The sequence below is a fragment of the Syngnathus floridae genome, chromosome 2 (genome assembly GCF_059516105.1).
Source record: "Syngnathus floridae isolate MCC-2025c chromosome 2, RoL_Sflo_1.0, whole genome shotgun sequence".
Classification (NCBI taxonomy): domain Eukaryota; kingdom Metazoa; phylum Chordata; class Actinopteri; order Syngnathiformes; family Syngnathidae; genus Syngnathus; species Syngnathus floridae.
In genome coordinates this window covers 14,533,389-14,554,761 of record NC_142414.1, presented here as the reverse complement: position 1 = coordinate 14,554,761, position 21,373 = coordinate 14,533,389, and the positions used below count along the sequence as shown (strand labels likewise).

Below are 21,373 nucleotides of genomic sequence, written 5' to 3'. Positions count from 1 at the left end.
AGAGAGAGAGAGAGAGAGAGAGAGAGAGAGAGAGAGAGAGAGAATTTCTTGACCATATCAGCCAAAGCTTGGATGATAATTAACTAAATGCTGACAACAGGCTTCCTAACAGTGACTGCAATAGATCAGAGGTCAGAACAAGAACCTGAAGACAACCTGGAGAGATAAAAAATCTAATTGTGCGATAATTCGAGGAGGCCCATATTGTGTCTCCAACTATCACTCAAAAAAAATACAAAGATTCTCTTGGTACAGGTGCACTCCGCAGGACTACTTGGGGTCATGGTCCTCCATGTTCGGCTGTGAGTACACAAGGAAACCATTCAAGATTGTTTGTTATTATTAAGTGTCTCAAGTTGTAACAGTTGTGTTTGTGAAACTTCACTTGATTGGCAGCAAGCATACAGGAGTTTGTTAAAACAACAATACGATGGTTTGAAACTAAATTTGCTCTTGCAAACAAATTTCATATTCTCAAAGGGGAGGACATTTAAACATTACCAGATTATTTTTAACGAAGAGTGCTAAAATGAGAAATGTTCTGTTACAGAGATCATCTACATAAATTCCTATTGACTCAGTGAAGTTTTGTGTTTATTTTGTAAAACAAACATGAAGAAGCTCCCGCACAAAGAACATATGTATTTTGGATGAGCTGAGAAGGATGTCAAAAGTTGAAGGTAAGCGAGAGAAAAACAAAACATTTGTACATTCTTTGTCTAATCCTGCATTTATTTCAAAGCCAACAGAGCCTCAGCTTCAGGCTACTAATAAAGTTGGAGTCCCGGCTCCAAAGGTCCTCAGTTGAGGAAAGCACAAACAACAACTTGGCCACAAAGACGAGCGATGGGAAGCGAGCAGAAAACCTCTAAGGAAGTCTATTTTGCCATACTGCCAGATAAATATGAACCTTTGATCGAGGATGAAGGAAGCCAGGAGACGCCAGAAGAAAGGTTGAGAAGGAAGGAGAAGAGGAAGAGAAGGAGGAAGAAGTACATTAAGGTTAGATCTACATTTCATCTGGTTATGAAGTACTGCTGTAAACAATGAATTTCTACTGTCAGATATATTCAATAACTATTTTGATAACTTCGCACAACAACAAAAACGAAATTTGCCTACAAAATAATTTACCTCTTTTATTAACGTCCGTCGTGGATGTACCAAGAAGATGAAGAAAGGAAAAAAACAGGTCATAGGTCACAGACAGATGAGAGAATACGTAATGGCATTCCTTTAATACTGAGTCATTTAGTATGATAAAATATGAGCTTGAATTGAACTCAGAATTAGATCAGAAATTAAATCAGTGGTATTGAACATCACTAGTAATGAAACAAAATAACACATGAATCTAGAAACTAAATTTGAGGGTTTATTAGTTTTAACAAATATTTTCAAAACGTCAATCAAAGCAGCTTTGAAGTTGAAAACGCATTTCACAATTGACTTTAGTCTCAGCACCCGGCCGGGTACGCTCTGCTCAACAGAATGTCAAGAAGGCGTGCAGCTTCAGCTGGCGCTGCCTGGTGTATGGCCTGCAGAGCCTAGCCGCCTCGTTTTCCACGCCGCTGTCAGTTGCCGTCGTGGTGATGGAGCATCAAACGAGAAGTGACCAGTGAAAGCGTGAATGGAGCCTCACTTCCATTTTTCCGGTCAAATGTTTGGAATGTAAAATCCTACATCACTGCAATTATGTTTTTTTGTGTAAAGCAATTGATAGATGTTGTTTTACACAATATTTGTTCCTGGATTGTATCAAATAAAATGTGTGTGTAAACCTTTAACTACTTGATCAATCAGTAGAATAGAGCAGATTAAGCAAGTACTCACTTGTAAAGAACCTGTAAAGTGAATTCCAAGATGAAGTCTGAGAAGGTGAAAAGACTAAGAACTTGTCATTCTTGGAGCTATAACGTCAAACTGTTTGTCATCATTCTAGTTTTTCAGGGCGCATTTCTACCACTACAGCGTGCAGGTAGCTAGATAGATACGGTCACATCCTGAACCATCGTCGCTCACCAGACTGATTCTCTTCCTCTGTCTTACGCCTCTGTCCGTCCGGACTGGATGGGCTGAAAATTCATCCCTGCTTAATTTCATTATTTGAGGAGAAAAACAGGGAGATATTGTGTGACTGGATAAGCAGTACATGCATACTTCATGTATGTTGATGAGCATAAATCGCCCTTCCCCAGAATCTAGGGTTAAGATTCTTTTCCTTTTCTCCTATGTTGTGGCTCATCTGGCCCCCTCCACTGCGTCTTTATGAGGCGAAGAAGGGGGAGCCAAGACAAGCTTGAAGTTTAAAAAGTAACATTGTCCAAAGTCCTAATAACAGACCTTTGGCTCGGGAAGTCAACATGGCGCCGGGTTGTTGAAATCCACATAGCTATCCACATGTCTCCGCTTCAGCTGTCCGTCTTCTGGCGTTTGTCGCTTGCCTTCTTCTTCAACGCATTTCTCTTCTTCATCGACATTTTCATTGCCACTTTGGATGGGGCGAACTGTCAGCATGGCAATGGCACAAGCAACTCTGGAACCAACCCGCAAAACCAATCAGAGCGCATGGAACTTTTGGAGGAAGAATTTGATTGGATGACTAAAATCAGCAGCCGAGACGTGAGTGAATCATTAAATATAATAATAATAATAATATTATAACAATGTCCTCCGCCTACTGCCTGTTGACGGCTGGGATAGGCTCCAGCACACCCGCGACCCCTGTGGGGACTAAGCAGTTCAGAAAATGGATGGATAATAATAATAATAATAATAATAATAATAATAATAAGATAATAATAATAATAATAATAATAATAATAATAATAATAATAATAATGAATATCTAAAATATCTCACATTAAATCTAAGGTTAAAAAAAAACAGCAAGTTTTGATTACCTTTTTAGTACGTATTTCATTTTGTTTGTTTGTATTTCAGTTATTTAAATTTGAAAGGTGCAGTTAAAGGTTGGTCGGAGATTTTCAGAGTGCCATATTTGTGTCACAATGTATTTCAAATCCATGTTGATTAAATGTGTGACTTAAGTGTTACCTACGCCCCATAACTCTTTGCGTGAAATGTGGGAGGAACTTCCAGAAGAGCAAAATCTGAGTTTTATTTAGATGGACACTGTTGGTGTGTCTTAACTTTCTATAACAGTTACAGACGTCAACAATGTCGGAACGCTAGTTGTTGCCACTTTTAAGAGAAAACATCACAATCTCGCTTCCTGCTTATCGAGCATGACATAAAAAAAGAGGCCAGTGACAAGGTCCAACAACAATCTGAAATCTGTCACTTTACATGTGAGAAATCTGGAAAAACTATGAGGCGTTGTCCTCATTCCGTCATTCCTCGCTCGAGAAACAAAAAGAATTTGACAAAACGCGACATGAAATTAAAGCTAACTATAAAGAAAAATCCCAAACTATTAGTTCAATCATATCTGAGGGTTGATGTTTGAGATGTTTGAATCATGCACTACATATAGCAAGCAAAGAGTCACCGACCGTCTGTTTTTGAATGCGTCAGTCAGTGTGTGGCCAGACTCCATGGTTGTCCTACGGCCGAATCGTCTTCATGGTGGGTATGCTGCTTGGATCGCTGGTGGGCGGAGCACTGTCTGACAGGTACAATTCTCACCAGATGTGGCAAAAAGTACTCACACGAAGAAGGATTAAAAGGTCCCAGTCACTTATCTCAAGGCACTACTGAACAGATATCTGTTTACAAATTTAGAGAGTAAATGTAAAAAGTTGTCAGTAAAATACAAATTGTTATTTTCTTTACTTTTCTGACCTGTCACAGACCACACCAATTATTTGCACTGTCAATTTAAAACAAAAGTGACGAATGGATGTTTTCAGGATTGGATATAATCGATTGAACACCAAAATATCAATTTAAAAAAATAATTGTTTGTTGCAATCAGCCCTACATGTAGTACTTTATAAAAACGTAGAAAGTATACTCTCCACATCATCAGCATGGAAAATGCAGGTGCAAAACACTGTTGTATTTCTTACATTGTTGCACACGTGTGATTGTTTTGTTTTGTAACATGGTCTTTTTGTCTTTGCGTGTTCAGGTACGGGAAGCGTCCAGTGTTGCTGTTTTGCGTGTGTGTGCAGGCTCTGTGTGGCCTTGTGCCAGCTGTTTTCCCTCAGCCAACCCTGTTCCTCGCTGTTCGTTGCTTGACAGGCGTGTGCTGCTGCTGCATCAACAATTGCTCCATCTCTCTGGGTAAATAAAAACAAACAAACAAATAAACACAGAAAATACAAGCGAACTAGTACAACGTCAACTACAAGTACTTGTTGCAGCTCAGAGTCACAGCGACCTACAGTGTTGCTTTTTAAACAGATGTTTTTATTCTTCAAGCTCACTGACCTCTCCTCCACACAAGTGCTTCAACTGCTGAGGCCAACATGAAGATACAGTAGTATAATAGCCATAAGTGTTCAAGGCAAATTCAGCAACCGGAGAATGTCTGGCCAAGCCTCTGGTTAGGGGCTTACATTTTACATAATCCACAAACTATTGTGAGGGCCGCCTAACTCAGCATAACAGCAAGCGTTGCTAAATGATAATATCAAACGCTCTCGGCTTTTGACTAAAACCAAAATCCTCTGTTTGGGCATTGCAGCTGTGGAGTGGACCGCCCCCTCCGCCCGCCTCCGGTCGCCCGTCTTTTTGGGCTTCTGCTTCAGTCTCGGGACAATGGCCGGAGCTCTGTTGGCCTGGCTTAGTCCCACTTGGACACAGCTTCACCTGTCTCTCGCGGTGCCCCATTTCATCTGCCTGCCGCTCTTCCGGTCTGTCCTCGCCTGCCCGTGTGTCTGTCTTCACTGTCCATTCAACAGTGTCCAGTGTCTGGATAATAATTTGCTCTACTCAGGCGTACCTGTGTTTATCTACTACACAGTTCACTTCCGGAGTCTCCGCGCTGGTTGGTGCTAATGGGGAAGACGGATGTTCTGTACCGCTACTGTCGTGGAAGTGCTGCCAACAAGCAGTGTGTGGACATGGTACACACAGACACAAACACAAACATGACATCCTTCTATCTGAATAATCTACTCGTCTGTGTATACTTAGATTCTGGGCGTAGACTTGCTTGAGAAGCAGCGCGCCGCTAAGACAGCCCAATCTCCAAGTGACCTCCTGCCCTTCAAACATCCAACTGTCTTGCTGCGTCTGTCAATCATGGGCTATCTAGGGTAACGCATTGTTTTGATGAACTTTCAGCAACGCTATAACCGTAAAATGCCGCTAGATGGTGCCAAAGTCCTAGTTAATACAGCCCCGCAAAATTTGTGAATAACTTCCTCAAGCGATTTCCCACCCTCTTCTCTCATGGCAGAACATTCTCACTTGGCCAGTTGTCTAGCAATTGCGTAACCGTGTGAGGATGCTCCGCGTGCTGTATTGCAGATATGAGAGATCTCTTGACTTGTCAGTCCATGTTGAGTAAAATTCAATTTGGGTTTTTTGTGCCGGTCAGTGCTGCAACTGCGCTGACTTACTATGGCATCTGTATGAACATTGGCTCCTTCGGCGTGAACATCTACTCGGCGCAGTTCTTCTCCGGACTTTCAGAGGCTCCCTGTCTGCTCATTCCGCTGGTTCGCCTGGATCGGCGTCCCTTCAGCATGTTGACTCTGTGCCTGAGTGGAAGTGCCTGCTTAGTGTCTTTGCTGCTGTCCAGATACCAATGTAAGAGTTCAACATACTAACAGTGTTTTCAAACTTTATCGAGCAAAACTAAATAAAAGAAAGCATATAATCTCTCACAACAGGGAATCACTGCATTAAATTTGATCACATGCATCATTTTTGCCCAATAATGGGATTATGATCATGTCTGTTCTGCAGGTGACGCAATGCTCGTGATGAGTTTGGCACTGCTGGGCAAATTCAGCATCCTAGCCACAATCTTCATCTTGTCTCTGTACAGCATCGAGCTGTTTCCCACAGTGGTCAGGTGACACTGGGCGACTGACTGATGGCAAATTCATCATCCTCTGAAGCTTAATTGTCTTGTGTGTTCTACTTGCAGGCAGCGTTGCATGGCGGTGGTTGATTTGTGTTACCGCCTCGGCTGTCTGTTCAGCACTCTGTTCCCACCCAACCCCGAAGGAGCCATCCCGCTGGTCGCCATGCTCATCTACAGCAGCGGGCCTATCATAGGCTGCGGATTGTGTCTACTGCTTCCCGAGACTAGCGGCACCCCGCTCCCTGACTCTCTGGACGACTGTCTTAGGCCAACTCAACACTCCCACGAATCAAGGTGAGCACACAAGTGCCAATTGGAGCTGTGACAAGCATAAGGTCATCGACACCGCTGGCAAAAGAGTCACAGCAGAGCAGAGCTGGCTCCAGGCACAAGCCAACTAGGCACGCGACCGCTAGGGAGCATCGCAAGCGCAATTAACACACCCAATTATTAGGCACCATGTCATACATTCAGTGCTCCTTGACCCCACGTTTGCCTTCACTCGAGCTTCTTTCCTGTCATACAGAATTCACTCGTTAAGATCATCTTGTCCGTTTCTTATCAGGGGAAAAGTTACTGCTTTTGGGAAGAAGTTAGAGCAGTTGGAAAAGTAAGTATAGAGATGGTTGCCGGTTTTTGTAAATTAGATCTATATGCCGCACGACAGCAGGGACGCACTTTGAACGACGCAATAATCGATTCTAAAAATATATATAAAAACTAATCAATATTTGATTGAGCGGGACTGAAAAAAAATCTAAAGCATTTAAAGAGTTGTAGTAAAATCAAGTCTCATCTACTGTCTTTTCAGGAAGCTGCCAACCCAGATGGCTGTCGTTGGCGCAACAGAGTGAAGGCAAACGCACGACATCTCTCAGGCAGCGTGAAACAGCTGTGTTTCCTTTTTCATGAGCCACTTTTATTTTTATCTTTGTACTGTGCCAATTTGTCTTGCAACATTATTTTATTTGGTTATAAACCAACACACATGGCTGGTGAATAGTCGTATTTGTCACAGAATTAAAGGGATACAAATCATCATTCAAGATTTCAAGTGGAACAGACGGTTTGCTCCATTGCTGTGAAACTTGCACAAGCACACTTTCACCTTTCTTATATTGAGCAAGTAAGCTCTTAACATGAACCACTTAGAAAGCTTTTTCAATACAAAATTGATTTTATTTTAAAGATGCTAAGAAAAAATTTAAAAGCAGCTGAAGCGAAATGATTTGGGATTAACGAATAGATGGTTGACCAGTGAAGAAGTTATGTACAAGTATGCCACACGGTTTGAGCATTAGTTCCAAATCCATGTATCAGCACGCTTAGTCTTTACACAAAAGACAATGTTGTAATCAATACTAGTAAGAGAGTCATTCTACTAGTGGGATGAACTGTGAGAAAAACGAGTGTAACAGTACAGCTGAATGTTAAGAACATATACGTAAATGTTCAAACAGCTTGCTGTAGTCCCTAAGCCAACATGCAGCTACTTTCCTCCTGTAACCCTAGTTACCAAGTGGCAGCGGTCAATAAGTCACATAGTTTGCAGGAAAGATGCCCTTTCGACCACCCAATTGCCCCTCCCACCAGTCGTACTGGTTCTCCGTCTTGGTGATAATGGTGATGCGGTCGCCGGGATTGAAGCTCAGGTCACCGGGCTCTTGGCCAGCGTATGCGTGGACTGCAGTGACCACCAGGGGTTCACTGGCTCCTTATGGATAAAATGTTTGTATTATTATTATCATAATAAATGTCAGGATACTTCCAGGTCGACTGAAACAATGACAAAAATGTGTAGTTGAGGTTTTTGTTTTTTTACCCTTGAAACCTAAATCATGTGAATGACGCAAACGGTTGTAAAGAGACTTTTTTAGTTAATAGCCTTTTACTCTTTTTCTTCATTCTCTGGCTGTCAAAGAGACAGATGACTTTGTTTATTAGTAAGGCAAGCAGAGAAAGCCTTTTACTGCCTGGAAAACCATGTTGAGAATTTGCACTGATTTGATGTTTCGATGATTTGTTACATGCATCACAATTCTATGTGTCTTACCCAAGTTTGGAGCTTTTCTGGAGGGAAACTCACCTGAAACAGAAAGCCCACGGTTATTCATTATAAGCGAAATCCACTAGGGGGTGCAGCAGCCCGAGGAAGCACTTGAAGACCAACTTACTTGAAGTGTCAGATTTATAGATGGAGATACTTGGGTAGAGTGACCTTTGTCCTTCTGCACCTGCACACATACAGTTGCCATGGTTACGGTGATGACTAACTGGAGACATTCAGACCTGCTTCTGCATGGATGACATTTATTAGATGGACATGCATTTGAGTACTAGGGCAGGACTTGAAATGCAGTCATTTTACCATTAGGAGGCTGGGAGGTGTTGACTACTCGTGAAGGAGTAGGAGCTGGAGGTCTGGCTGGAGGAGGACGTGATGACTGCAAAGAGACGGTCGAGAAAACACTGCTAATGCTCAACAGAAAAAGGCTGTAGCCTTTGACGAGCCCAGCTCCACATTTGGAATTAAGAGACCTTCGTAAGTACAAACAAGTTTGCCTTGCCGTCATTATTGACATGAAAATCAATACTTTTGACTTCACCCTCATACCAGTCACACCACTGTGACTGGTATAAAACAAATTTACCTTCGTGGCCACTCTCTTGCTACTCTGGTCTGTAACACTGGCCTCCGCGTAGGCATTCAGCATATTGTAAAGATGGTCACACTCCCGTGGTGGGTCCACAGCTCCATTCAAAATGGCAGATGCTCGTATTTCCCGAGAGTAGAACCTGCAAGCTCAAACCAACAGCTGTATTGGAATTCAGAATGAAAACAAACAAACAAAAAGGTCCTGGCTGTCAAGCTGTCCCACTTGCGGTTGGTCTCTTTGCGTTCAATCAGGTACGAGCCCTCCAGAGACAAGCCGGCAAATAATCCTCTGGACTTGCAGTAGGTGTAGACGGCGGCCGTATTGCGAAGAGTAACATCGGCCTCCATGTTCCTGGAGGGATGAGAATTGTCAAATTACGCAGTCCCAAAAAGCACGAGAACATGCATTTTTTATTGTTTGGGAGCACCTGATGCTCAGACAAGGGCCTGCTGCCCACAGGAGACCATCTGATGTCATTTGCATGAAACCGAGCAAAAGAAAACAACACTGACCAAGCTTCACCATTCCAATACAACTAACCTGCCCATTGGACCCACAGCGACCGTAAAGTTCCCCCCCAGGGTCAAGTTCCCCCCCTTTGTAAATGCGTCAATGGCCCGCCGATGGTTTAGGACGATCACCAGGTCTGAAACCTACAAAAGATGGAGGCGGTGAATGGTTTGTCAAAGCGGCCATTGAACAAGCGTCAAAACCACTCCTTGCTAGCGCAAGACATTTTTAAAATGCCATTGAAATGACTCACCTCCACACCAATTTCAAAGCCGCCACCCAGGCCAGCGATACCAATGGCAGAAGGGGCGGACCAGCCTGTGCACAGAAACACAAAGGTGTCATATTACAAGAATGACATTTTTAAATTCACTCAGACATGTTTGTTTCTGTAAAGATGACAATTGTTTTCCTTTTGAAATTTGTTCTGTGACCATTGCAACTTAAATCGATTTTCAATCTCTGTTGCAACGAGGTCTGCACATAGCATTATGCTTGTAATACACTTAGGAGGAGGATCTTGGAAGAGATTCCTATAACCCAAAAGTTTGAGGAAAAAGCCAGGAAAAAGTATGCAAGGGTACTCTTATTATCAAATGTTTTTCACAACATGGTGTTTTTATATTATTCCCATTAACCAATCATTGGAGGAAAAAAAAAAGCATTTATAAAGATACTTTGCAAAATTAGCCCCTTCCTGATATTAACATCTAATTAATTATTTGGACAAAATGAGTCATTTGACAGTCAGGCGAGTGAAAAATAAGAAAAGCCTCGGCCCCTTAACTCACGTCTGTCACCCAGCCTGGCGATGACAATGCCGCTGCCTCCTCTTGCCGTGATCACGAATCCCGCCTTCACCACGGAGATGATGGCGAGCCCCTCAGCAGATGCAATCACATTTGCTGCACGCACGACAAGAAGGCAAACAGCATAAGCACACTTTGTTTTGCAGAAATAGCTTCCCCCCCAGACTTGTTGCTTTTTGAAGCAACCAAATAGTCACAGCCTACCATATGGACAGTCAATCACAGGACACTTACACTCACACCAAGACAATTTAGTCTTCAATGAACATATTTTTTTGGGAGTGGAGGGGGGGATTATGTGTGGAAGCCCAAGTATTCAAAGAAAACCCACACAAGTATGGAGAATGTCAACGTCACACAAGAATTTAAGAGCCCAGACTAAAAACCACACCCTCTAAATTGTGGGGTGGATGTGCCGCACCTCCACTGCACCTTCATAATGATACACAATAATTTTAAGAGATCTGAATGAGTGTTGGGAAACCCCTACCTGGGATGAGTTTGTCCAGCCCATTGCCGGAGGAGATTTCAGTGAATCCTCGGAGGATCTTGGAGACTTTCTTGACCTCAGACCCCAAGTCAGATGGAAGTAGGCTGTTCACTGCACACAGTGGCATAGCTGTTATGACTTACAAATAAAGGGCAAGGTTAGATGCCATGTTGACTTTTACTCAAGTCATTCACACTGAAGTCAAGAGAAAACTTTGGAAGGAAAAGCAATTATAGTAACTGACATTTCAGCTGCACTTTGTATGACTTTTCAGATTGAGAAGACCTTGAAAAGACCAGAGGAATGTGTTGATTCTGCGGCAGCAGGTGGAACATTGGCAGACTGGCCAGGCAGGGCGGACAGTTTTGTCACAATTCTATCAGAAGCACGTCGATGCAAGTGTACTTCCAGTCCCACGGGACAATTTCTGTCCGTGCGACAGTTCTAGTGTTTCCATCCACATCTGGATCAAGCATTGGAGGTCACTGTGTTGTGTGACTATTTAAAGTCATGTAAACAAAGTTCATTCTAGAGCAGGGGTGTCAAACAAAAGTTTGTCATGGACCACAAAATGCTTTTAGTTTCATTCAGAAGGCAAACTGTTACAATTACAAAACTTGTAATCGCCCCCATTATATTCTTTATGTTCCTGAGGCCAGAAAACTATTGCACGTTTATAATAATAGAAGACAGCACCACCGTGTGGCCGATGTGCTTCTCGGTTCCGGAGTGATCAAAGGACTAAATAACCAAATCAAAGCGTCTCTCATTTAAAAAACTATGACAGTAAAGCTCGAGTAACAGGTTACTTAAATGAGTAACCAGTTAATTAATGCCCAATTACTATACTGACAACTAACATTCACATAAAACGTCACTCTTAGAAGGAAGCTTAGTGCACACAAAATAGAAAGGAAGTGAAAAATTTCGAATGGCCAACTTACTTCTTTGATTCCACCTTACCAAACGCGAGCACTTTCAGATTTTTTTTTTTTTTTTTTTGTCCTCCATGAAAGCAAACTAATTATCGTACACTCCCTAGTAGTCAGGCACTGGTACATTTGGCAAGTTGAGCAATTTATAAAATGATCCTCGGCAGCACTATGCCTACACTTGCCAAGTGGTTACTGTCGAACGCACATAAAAACACTTGACGTACTCACGAAAATCTATCTGTTCCGCAAGAGTAATTTCTGAAAAACTTACTTTTCAAAAGCAGCGTCTCGTCAGATTGTTCACCTGTGACAAACGTCCCTTCACTTCCGCTTCACCTGTCGCGTCGTCTCGCCAGCCAATCACGAGTGAGCTTGAGTGTTTACGTGCCAGGTGGCCATATAAAGAAGAGTTGCTGGCGCATCCGGGTCATTCCAGAATTGGATTTTCGGCAGCTCATTTTTGAAAAACAGGCCGTTTGTTCAATCACTTTTCATTATGTTTTCAAACATATGTAATTTCATTTGTCCTCCCCAATCAACCGTATACTCTTGAGTGATATTTTTATATGTCTTATGTATTTTGCTGTGTTAAGCTCATTATTTTATTATGCATGTCTGGGCAGCACGGTACTGATTTGCGAGTCCGCCTCACAATGCAGAGGTAGTGGTTTCGATCCCGGTTCTAGTCCTCCAGTTTTCATGATCTCTCTCTGTGCCTGTATGGGTATCTTTGGGAACTCTGGTTTCCAGCCACATTCCAAACACATGCATGATAGGCCAATTGACCACTCCAGATTGTTCGTGTGAGTGCAAATGGTTGGTCAGCAATGTGTGCACTGCGACTGGCTGGCGACCAGTTCAGGGTGTCCCCTGCCTACTGCCCAAAGTCAACTTGGGTCCTGAGAGAAGCTTTAGAATTGTCCATTGGTTTGAATGGTTGTTAGTAGCGAAACAAACGAAAAACGAACGCTATCGAAAATACAAATAAATGTATGGGTATGAACTCCCCCAAAGCAGTACTAGTCAGCGGGAGGCAACATGAGACTGTGAGTTAACTCGGAAGTGATCTGCCTACTATTAATCACCAAAGGTTGACAAAATTATGAGTTACTAGTTCTTAAGGGCAGTTTTATAACATTAGTAAAATCAAGTTGTTCACAGAACTCTCATCCAGTAGTGAAAAAAAACATTAGGCTATGGGTGATACATAGTCATATTGCTCGTGCGGCCTAGTCTTTCTACTAAGTGTGCTGAATTGCTTACACATGAGGAAAAAGAGCCTGTTTTACATCAATCTTAAAATGCTTATAAAGGACATGAAAGAAATGCTCAAATGGCTTGCCATGCTTTATGTCTATACAGTCAAGCTTGTTTTGAATCCTCTTGAAATGACAGTTCCAAACTACAGAGGCCTGGGGACATGACACAAAGCCATAACTTATCGTTTTGTTAAACGTCAAGCTACTTGGCAGATGCTAATCAGATTTGTCTTTGAAAGCGTTGGTCACGCTGATAACTTTTAAGAAAGACCAGAACATTCTCAATTGTCTTGAAATGGAACCAGTCTGGAAAACACGCCTCAGGAGCAAACCAGTCACATCTGTCCGGATGGACACTTGGCATGTGTCAGGCAGCATGACAAACAAATTACCCTAAGCACACTCTCCTCTTCAGTGGTTAACAGTTATTTTTCTTTAATCCTACTACCACATAAAAGAAAATGCGCTACTCTCTACCGTCGTCATGATCAACATTCAAATCCATCGAAGAAGTCAGTACGAAAAATAGAGTTTGTCGTACCCAAAATCCAAACACAATCCCGAGAAAGATACGTTTTTACAACAAAGTAATGTATCGTAATTAAATGTAAAATACGACCGACCCGTAGGCAATAATTATTTTAGTATGTTGACTGCCTCTCTTCTGTTCCCTTCTATTCGGACAATGATAACAATCAAATACTCAAGTCCCAAATGAGTCAGAATGATCAAGTCCCTCTTCCGTTTCATCTCCCCATGTCATTAGTATTGCTTTTAAGTCAAGTTTCTTACTTGAGTAGACCTAAAAGAAACAAGCCATTTTAATTCCTTTTAACCTTTTTACAACCCATGAGTTCTACATCCTTAATTCTGTTTCCTCTCTTGCATTGAGTATAGACGTAATCAATTATGTAAATCCTCAGGTTAGTGTAGTCCTCTGTTGACTTGCTCTTCTCCGAGAGATTCCAACTCAGATTTGTTGACAGCTAAATTTCTGGTGCAGTTTCTGGTGCGCCTTCTCAGAAAATGCACAATAGCTTCAAGAATTAATTTTTAATTGATTAAAAAGTGTGAATGATCCAGCATTGACATTTGCTCCCAAATGAGCAAAAATCTGTCAGGAGCAGTTGTTGGGTTTGCAGCTTCAATATCCATTTTTCTTTGAGACACAACACGACACGATGGTGGTGTTTGGTATTGCTTTTCTTTAATGTTCTTGAACACGCTCACTCGCGCTTTTTGGCGCGCTCCCTGATATATCACATCTACTTCTCATTGTCAGAAACAAGGTTAAAACCAACGTAAAATGTCCACGGTACATACATGAGAAAACTTCACGTCACTGCAGTAAACACATAATACGGCATAAAACAGAACAAATAACACAATGACATACAGATGAACACTCCATCATAAAAATATAACGAGAGCACAAAAAACTCAACAGCAGAGTTAAAAGTGATAAATACCAGTGGTAACAACAATAATCATGAAAAAACTCCCAACCCCCAAATTGTACTTTAGAAAAACATAGAAGAGTAACACTGAAATAGAATGTAAATATCGTAATAATTTGTGTGCACGTATGTATATAATTTAATAGTTACTCTGTCTGTTTATATGTGTTACGCCACCATTTGTGTTCAAATATGCATTACATTGATTTACTTTGAAATCGGACAGAACGAGAACAGTTGCTGTCAACTTTTTCCATGCCTTCACATTTATTTGTTTGGGGATTGCGACTTTGGACATATCATCCCAACTGGACATTCATGATGGGAGGAGCTTCTGTGTGTTGATCCAAGACGTTCACCAAAAGAACACAGAGCTTTAGCCAAAGTCAACACGAGTGCAGCAATGTGGTTCTGCCTGTCGCAGTTGTAGCTAACTGACAGAATGTTGTCACCCTCGATGCCCGAACCGACTTCATCGCACACCCTGATTATATTGTAAGGTGTGTGTCAACAATGTACACTGGATAAGGGCAAAGAGCTTGTCACACTATTTAAGAAGAGGAACATGGAGTGTGCTCTAAAATATGATTGTAAAGTTATAGGAAGATGTGTGTTTAAAAATAAAAAAGCATTCCAACCACAGGAAGACGGTGCACAGAAAGCGATTCTCTTTTTTAAGTAAAAAAGTACAACATTTTTGGAGAAAGTCCATGCTCTATTACACAACGTAGAATAAAAAATACTAAATCATGACACTTGAAAGAAAATTCACTGAGCCAAATCTCACACAGTTCTTTGTGAAATACTTAATCATTATTTTATCATCTTCTTGGCACATTTCTTGAGAGATCAAGCATAAAATCCAAATAATCAAAAATGACAGAAAAGCAGGAATCAATTCACAGTGTTGAATCTGTGAACATTTTTATCTTGGGTAGTAATAATTTCCATTTACTGTGTTGCAGGTCACATCACTCAGTTGCAGAACACACCAGAAGTGATGGTATTTTGATGCTTGCTTTATTCGAAGGGAATTGAGGAAAGCCCACCTGAATAAATGACTGAGACGTTTTTGTGCTGCTCTTTTAGAGGCAGCTAATGATATAAATTATTATGTAATTAGTACAGATCAAAAGACAGAGATCTTGATTCAGAATGAAACACGTGAGTAAAATTCCAGCAGGATAATTTTTAATTCTCACAATGCCTTTCTGTTACGCTTAGACAAAAAAAAAAAAAAAAAAACAATATGCAAACGGCAACATAGTATTAACACGGTGGACATTTTTGGTTAACGCTAGCAGTTTCACTTAGTACATAATTGTTTAAAATTGCTTATACAATGTGCAGTGAAAGTAAAAAAATAATATATATTAATAATATATATTGTATATAAAACTTTCAAAACAGTACAAATATAAAGTGTAAATATTTATTCATTCATTCATTCATGTTCAATACGATCATGAAATCACAATATGGATAAATCGAGCAACAAATGTTTTTAATGAAGTCAGATGTTCACCCTGCAGTTTAGCTGTTTAAGGAAAAGGATGTTTTCTGCTTTGTATTGGGCCCCAATCCATGTGTCTGTTACGCCCGCAAGCAAGGAAGAAAACGGCACCGATATGAATCGCAGCGCCTGACCATCTGCTGTTTTGGTACAAGTTAGTGTTGAGGCACTTTCTGTGATCTTTATCCACCCAATCACAAATCAACAAGAGCTATTTTGCAATAATATACAACCACAACTATTCATAACTTACAAATTATTTTTGTTGAAGCAAATAGAATGTAACATCCTGCTGTGGTCAGACATGTGACTGAAACAGTTTGCTTGTGCGTTTCGGTTAATGAATATTGTCATGAATAAATACGTGACATTTTTATGAAAATGTTGCAACCCCAACAATGGATGGTAAGAGAACAGGATAGAACTGGAACACAATATGGTTGTGTAAATTAGTGTTTCCCAACCTTTATTGTGCCAAGGCACTCAGTTTACATTCGAAAAATCTAACGGCATGCAATCAAATAAAAAGATCGCAAAATCAATACTAAACTACAATGAAAACCCCTCCATCAGCCTCTGAGTTCACAGTCGTGCTATTATTTTGGAGGGAACCGTCATAGCGCAATTTTGTTGTTGATTTTTGGCTGGAATTTCACTTTCTGCCTCTTGTTGGCAGCACAGTATTGTGCCTAACACTGAACTGGAAAGACGAAGAGAATAACATGGGACTGTCCAATTTAGATGACAGAAAATATTTGGAGGATAGGATTGTTCAAAAACTACAAATGCTTGAGAAAGGTGCCTGGATGCAAACTCTGAGTTGCCTTTAGCGAGCGAGGTTAGGAAGCACCTCTGTAAATGAATATGTACCATTCCAGTGTTCACCTCTCGGCACAACGAAGGCTGTTGGCCAGTCGAGTCAGTAGACGGGCACATCTTTTAAAATCTGCAGAGGGTGGCAACATGGCAACATTTACAAAGAGTGTTGATGTTCTCGACTCATTCATCCTACAATGTTCTGTCTTTTTCTGAGCATTTAGCTAGCTATGCCTAGAAAATGCATTTTCAAACAGTGATTGTGTGCACATCATGGAGAGGAAGCGGAAAAGAGGAATAGAGTCAACCGTTGGGATTTACTTCAGGCACGGGAGTTTTTGCGCCGATATATGTCCAAATAAAAGATGCTAGACAAATTTGCATCCACTTTTCCGGGTTGTAGCAGCAAAATTTGATTAAAAAAGTGTTGACAGTTGAATGGAATGTGGTGTCACCGCATTGGGCGGACACGGCCACGGAGTCTGAGCAAGGACCAAAGAAGCTTGACTCGGCTGTTTATGTAATCATTACAATTTGGCAGGGTTGTTGACAATCACTGTGAATGTCCTACTTGTTCGAGTCATCACAGAACTCACTATCTGCAAAAAAATATTGCTCAGCTGAGCAATCCAAAAGGCCCAATGAGGCCATTGTTGTTTCATTGAATCAGAATCATAGGTAGCAAATTCAAGACCCGGGGTCCACCACATCATTTTATCTGACCCGCAAAGACAAAGAGATATTGCTTGCAATTTGTATTACCATTCATCTTTTTAAACTATTCACTTTTTACTTGTCTGATTTCAAAACTAGTTCTTCATCAATTTGTCGTGTAGCCTATACTGTATATAATACGGAATGATTGATTTGTTGATTGAACATTTATTGATCCCGGGGGTGGGGAAATTCAGGCCCTAGCAGTATCCATACCACAGAGCAGGTATACAAAAGACACACAGATGGCATGAGCGCAACTCAAAAGGCTCTCATAAGGCTGCCACACAACGGCGCCACAAAGAAAGCCAGAAACTGCGAAAGTTAAAAGCCATAAAAGCAAAGCAAAGCAAAAAGACAAAGGAAAAAAAGTAACAGCGGCCAACCAGCGTTGACAGTCATAATGGCCATATTATAAATCAGATGAATAGACTTTCCCAGTATTTTTGGCTGGCTTGAAATCCCTGGCTCATGCGGCAAAGCCAACTGCAGATTGGTTCGATAAAAACCAGTTTGGAGTTTTGGCATAGCCTGCTAACTCACCTAACCTAAATGTCATTGAAAACCTTTAGGTGATCATTAAGTGGAAAATTTGTGACAGAAGGTCACCTACGCTGGACAGACCTCAAGCAGAACATCACTGCAGCCTGGGAAGCTGTGACTGTGGAAACTGGCGACAAGCCGATCAAATCGATGCCGTGGAGACTTCAAACAGAATACCACAGAATAAATACAGAGAAAGCGATTCATCTAATTATAAAAATTTTATTTGAATTGACTAAAATAGTTTCGCCATTGTTCGAATTCAATGAAACAACTGTGTCACAGTTAAATGGCCTAAATGGTTTTTATGGGAATCCCAGATGAACTTTTTCAGATAAGTTCTGATTGCATGCTGCGTGCTAGGATTTACTTTACTAAAGTCGTCTGAATCATGTTAAAGTGTGTAATTGAATTAGTATGTTTGTTTTATTGGCACGCTGGTCCTCACGCGTGAGCGTAGATATGAATTTAATTCATGCAATATAATCTATTGCAGAATGCAGATTATTGTTTTGTGGACCCCAACATTATCGCTCTCTGACCCCCAGGACGCTACAGAATGTGGTGTCACTGGGAACTGATTTGAAATGATTGTTTTTAAAAATGTATTTTTTTTAAAGGTAAAGTATCATTGTAAGGTTGCTACAGTGTCAAAGAGGAAGTCAACCCCTAAATATTCTTTACAATATGTATTTACAGTATGTGCCCCCACCAGTCCAAACATTCTGATTAATATTGCATTTGGCGGAGTATGAGTTAAGCAGCAAAATCTAAATGTTTTTATCCATCTCAGGTGGTGGTTATTTTACCACTTGCTGCTGACTTAAAAGTTTAAAGTTCCGAGTTGTGGCAATGTGCATGTTGAGGTACTCACATGCTGGTACCACACAGTCCTTCACATGGTAAAGTCTATGAAAGTGACTCCTGCACTTTGGGTTGACATAAAGAGGACCTGGGGGGGACAGAAATCTGTATTATTAGTGTGACATAGCAGATTTTATTATCAGTCTTACTCTTATTATTATCATCATCACCCTGGACTCCAATCATAGGAGACATGAACAAACAACCATTCCCACTCAAATTCAAACCTACTGACAATTTAGTCTTCAGCGAACCTAACATGCATGTGTTTAGACTGTGGGAGGAAGCCGGAGTACCCACAGAAAACCCAGCCAAGCATAGGGAGAGGGCAGGAAGGGCATGCCAACAGTAAGGCCGGAGCGGAGATTGAAAGTACATATACAACTGGTGCTGAGAAATTTCCTAGCATGAGTGCATGGGTGGGCACACGGAGGACCTGACCTGTCAGATGTTTGATGATCTTGTCTCTATGCCGCAGATCTATGCTCTGAACTGCTGAAAAAAAATGGAAAAGGAATCAATATCATTTTCCTATATTTTAGGTGCAGCGTCAATGTTCAAATTGTGCTTATTGGTATTAAAAAAAAATTATCTCTAAAGTTTTAATCTCTTAAAAGGGGGGCCGGGGTTCAATTTGAGGTGCTTGAGCTGAGCATCCTCTAAAATAGGCTAGAAACACCAATGATATTTTTTTTTTTAGCAAAAAAGCCCCTGCCTTTCTTTTTTTTAATGAACACTTACTACATGGCTGCATTTTACAGATATCATCGTATCTTGATGTAAAATAAATAAATATATAAATAAAACCTTTAGGAACCACTGAATTTGGCAATGTTCATTGTTTGCTATTTGAAAAGCACGAATCACTATTTCAGTTGAGTAACCACCAAACGGCAATTATCCAAAAGGTATAAATGCGTATGATTTTTGCTATTGGTTCTTCAATTATTCTGACTGGTCTCAGTTGATTAACTGGAGGATCTGTGCAAGTTACACGCTCCGAGGTTGATGGCAGTGCAAGTGCTAATGTGATTATCCAAAAGTACGAATTGAAGATTCTAAGTCAAATCTGATAGGTTGACCGCAGCATTTATCAGAGCCTCCCATTTTGCAAACTGCACTATTACTAATTGAACCAACTGATGGAACTTGGGAAGGGACAGCAATTCATATACCTCCTAAGGAAGTTATATTATTTTAACACTTACTTACTATGTTAGTTGATCCCATTGATCCCGAAGCCTTTTTTTTAAAATTTTTTTTAGAAAACCCAAAGGTCAGGCGACCTTTATCTCAAGGCTTCCCCGTATCGGCCTACTGAACTGAACTAAACTAAAAAGCTACGATAACTCTACTGACCTAGTTGATTGCTGGACCTACTCTTTGTGTGCAGTTCTTCCGTGTTTTCGCCGAGCCTCTGCGTCACCGCCACTGTTTCATTGGAGTGGTTGCTCATCAATTTGAGGACGCTGTGAGCTTCTTGGCGACCGGAACTTTTTAGCAGGGTAGCAACAGTGCAACAACCAATGACCAGCAGCAGTACGAACTTCACTGACAGCCAACGGAGCATTGTCGCTGATTGAGAAACAAGCAAATGTTTTTCAGCTGAGATGGATGACTTTCGGGAAACGCATTTGGTCTTCATATAGAAGGCCTTGTTTAACTTAAATAATCAAATATTCAAATGTGCCAAGACAGATGTTTCATTAGTGGGTCATTCCAGAATTGGAAAACATTTTCTGTTCGCCGCAAGACATTTCAAGTACTCCATCCAGAGAATACAGAAACATGCACTTGTTAAGTTATGAAACAGCTTTTGCAGTTGTCATTTTGTGTTACCACAGACATTAAAAAGACAACTTATTCAGTGCCAGACATTTTCAGATGTGGAAGGAAACCAGAGTAAACCGGAGGAAACCCACGCAGGCCCGGGGCGAACATGCAAACTCCACATAGAAAGGCTGGAGCCAGGATCAAACCCTGAAACCCTGAACTGTGAGGCGGACCTGCTAACCAGTGCTCCACCTGTTACTACAATTAGTGTAAATTAAAAGTATTTAATTGTAAATGTTTGATTACACATTTCTTTTTCATATTTTCGTGAATATCTGTAACAAGGATTCGCTAAACTCATCCAAATATGTGATTTGACAAATAAAACAATCAACATTGGTGGTTGACCAGGATAAATCAAATTTCATACAATGTTTTTATTTTACTGTATTGGATTGAGCAGTTAGTTACAAAGAGTAAAACGTATTTATTTATTTATTTATTTAATTTATGTGTTTAATTATTTAATGAATTAATTACCCCATTGAATTCTGGATGGCTTCCTCTTGTCTTGCTTTCTCGGGTCCCGTGGTCTGGTGTGTCACTCCCAAAAACGCGCACGGAAGTGGTTAGTTTATCCTCAGCCTCAACTTTATCCTCATGTCAAGTCGATTGAGACCGACCACTTCTCGTCAAGGTCTCCCTTCTCTTCTTCTTCTTCTTCTTCTTCTTCCTCCTCCCCCTTCTTCTTCCTCGTCCTAAGGGAACGAGGAAGAAGAGACCAAATTTAAGAGGCACGTGCAAGAAAGTTTTGTCTCCAGAACTGCATGACAAGGTCGAATAAAAAAAAAAAAAAATCGCCATACTTTCTTTCTTTCCCTTACCTGCTTTGTATACTGCATGTCTCCTACCACGAGTGCGTGAAATAAAATCACGACGAGGTGTCCAATCACAAGGTCGCACCAGCTCCACCCCGTTTTAAATCCGGCAAAGTTTTTTGAAGGGCGGGAGCGTAGGGGGGGGTGTGCAATT

General features: G+C 41.0%; 4 protein-coding genes and 1 long non-coding RNA gene across 16 annotated transcripts; 2 read left to right on the top strand and 3 right to left on the bottom strand.

Moving 5' to 3' along the window:
• Window positions 1-65: 65 nt before the first annotated feature.
• On the top strand, window positions 66-1,787 carry LOC148402038 (required for drug-induced death protein 1). 3 transcript variants are annotated; one of them, XM_088369518.1, is made up of 4 exons: window positions 66-302; window positions 622-680; window positions 899-1,002; window positions 1,491-1,787. In XM_088369518.1, the coding sequence occupies exons 1-4, from the start codon at window positions 283-285 to the stop codon at window positions 1,620-1,622; spliced, it is 315 nt and encodes a 104-aa protein (XP_088225644.1). In that variant the 5' UTR covers window positions 66-282; the 3' UTR covers window positions 1,623-1,787. The 3 variants fall into 3 exon arrangements, 2 of the variants coding, with proteins under 2 accessions (XP_088225644.1, XP_088225645.1); XR_015857193.1 differs by lacking the exons at window positions 899-1,002; window positions 1,491-1,787 and adding an exon at window positions 743-849 and having other exon boundaries at window positions 284-302; window positions 551-680; XM_088369519.1 differs by lacking the exon at window positions 66-302 and having other exon boundaries at window positions 545-680; window positions 743-1,002; window positions 1,491-1,639.
• Window positions 482-5,230, bottom strand: LOC148402037 (uncharacterized). The gene is made up of 3 exons (XR_015857194.1): window positions 5,100-5,230; window positions 3,516-4,244; window positions 482-2,536 (listed from the first exon to the last, which is right to left on the bottom strand). It is a non-coding gene; the product is annotated as an uncharacterized LOC148402037 (long non-coding RNA).
• On the top strand, window positions 1,908-7,042 carry LOC148402036 (solute carrier family 22 member 13). 5 transcript variants are annotated; one of them, XM_088369512.1, is made up of 11 exons: window positions 1,908-2,622; window positions 3,542-3,635; window positions 4,207-4,248; window positions 4,652-4,820; window positions 4,931-5,033; window positions 5,104-5,225; window positions 5,510-5,721; window positions 5,881-5,989; window positions 6,065-6,295; window positions 6,567-6,611; window positions 6,813-7,042. In XM_088369512.1, the coding sequence occupies exons 1-11, from the start codon at window positions 2,401-2,403 to the stop codon at window positions 6,853-6,855; spliced, it is 1,392 nt and encodes a 463-aa protein (XP_088225638.1). In that variant the 5' UTR covers window positions 1,908-2,400; the 3' UTR covers window positions 6,856-7,042. The 5 variants fall into 5 exon arrangements, with proteins under 5 accessions (XP_088225638.1, XP_088225636.1, XP_088225637.1 ...); XM_088369510.1 differs by having other exon boundaries at window positions 3,538-3,635; window positions 4,094-4,248; XM_088369513.1 differs by having other exon boundaries at window positions 2,492-2,622; window positions 4,094-4,248.
• Window positions 7,043-7,158: 116 nt separating this feature from the next.
• On the bottom strand, window positions 7,159-11,430 carry sh3yl1 (SH3 and SYLF domain containing 1). The gene is made up of 11 exons (XM_088369515.1): window positions 11,412-11,430; window positions 10,468-10,578; window positions 9,960-10,073; window positions 9,422-9,486; window positions 9,199-9,311; window positions 8,881-9,009; window positions 8,653-8,797; window positions 8,370-8,445; window positions 8,176-8,235; window positions 8,055-8,087; window positions 7,159-7,715 (listed from the first exon to the last, which is right to left on the bottom strand). Coding segments are annotated over exons 1-11 (1,032 nt in total). The 5' UTR covers window positions 11,413-11,430; the 3' UTR covers window positions 7,159-7,530.
• Window positions 11,431-15,287: 3,857 nt separating this feature from the next.
• Window positions 15,288-21,313, bottom strand: LOC148402034 (ALK and LTK ligand 2-like). Of its 6 annotated transcripts, XM_088369710.1 has the most exons (6): window positions 21,226-21,313; window positions 20,882-21,099; window positions 19,928-20,143; window positions 19,010-19,063; window positions 18,579-18,656; window positions 15,537-16,577 (listed from the first exon to the last, which is right to left on the bottom strand). In XM_088369710.1, exons 3-6 carry the CDS (start codon window positions 20,136-20,138, stop codon window positions 16,513-16,515), a joined length of 408 nt encoding a protein of 135 aa, XP_088225836.1. In that variant the 5' UTR covers window positions 20,139-20,143; window positions 20,882-21,099; window positions 21,226-21,313; the 3' UTR covers window positions 15,537-16,512. The 6 variants fall into 6 exon arrangements, with proteins under 6 accessions (XP_088225834.1, XP_088225836.1, XP_088225837.1 ...); XM_088369711.1 differs by lacking the exon at window positions 21,226-21,313 and having other exon boundaries at window positions 19,010-19,060; window positions 20,882-21,186; XM_088369713.1 differs by lacking the exon at window positions 21,226-21,313 and having other exon boundaries at window positions 19,010-19,060; window positions 19,949-20,143; window positions 20,882-21,186.
• Window positions 21,314-21,373: the final 60 nt, after the last annotated feature.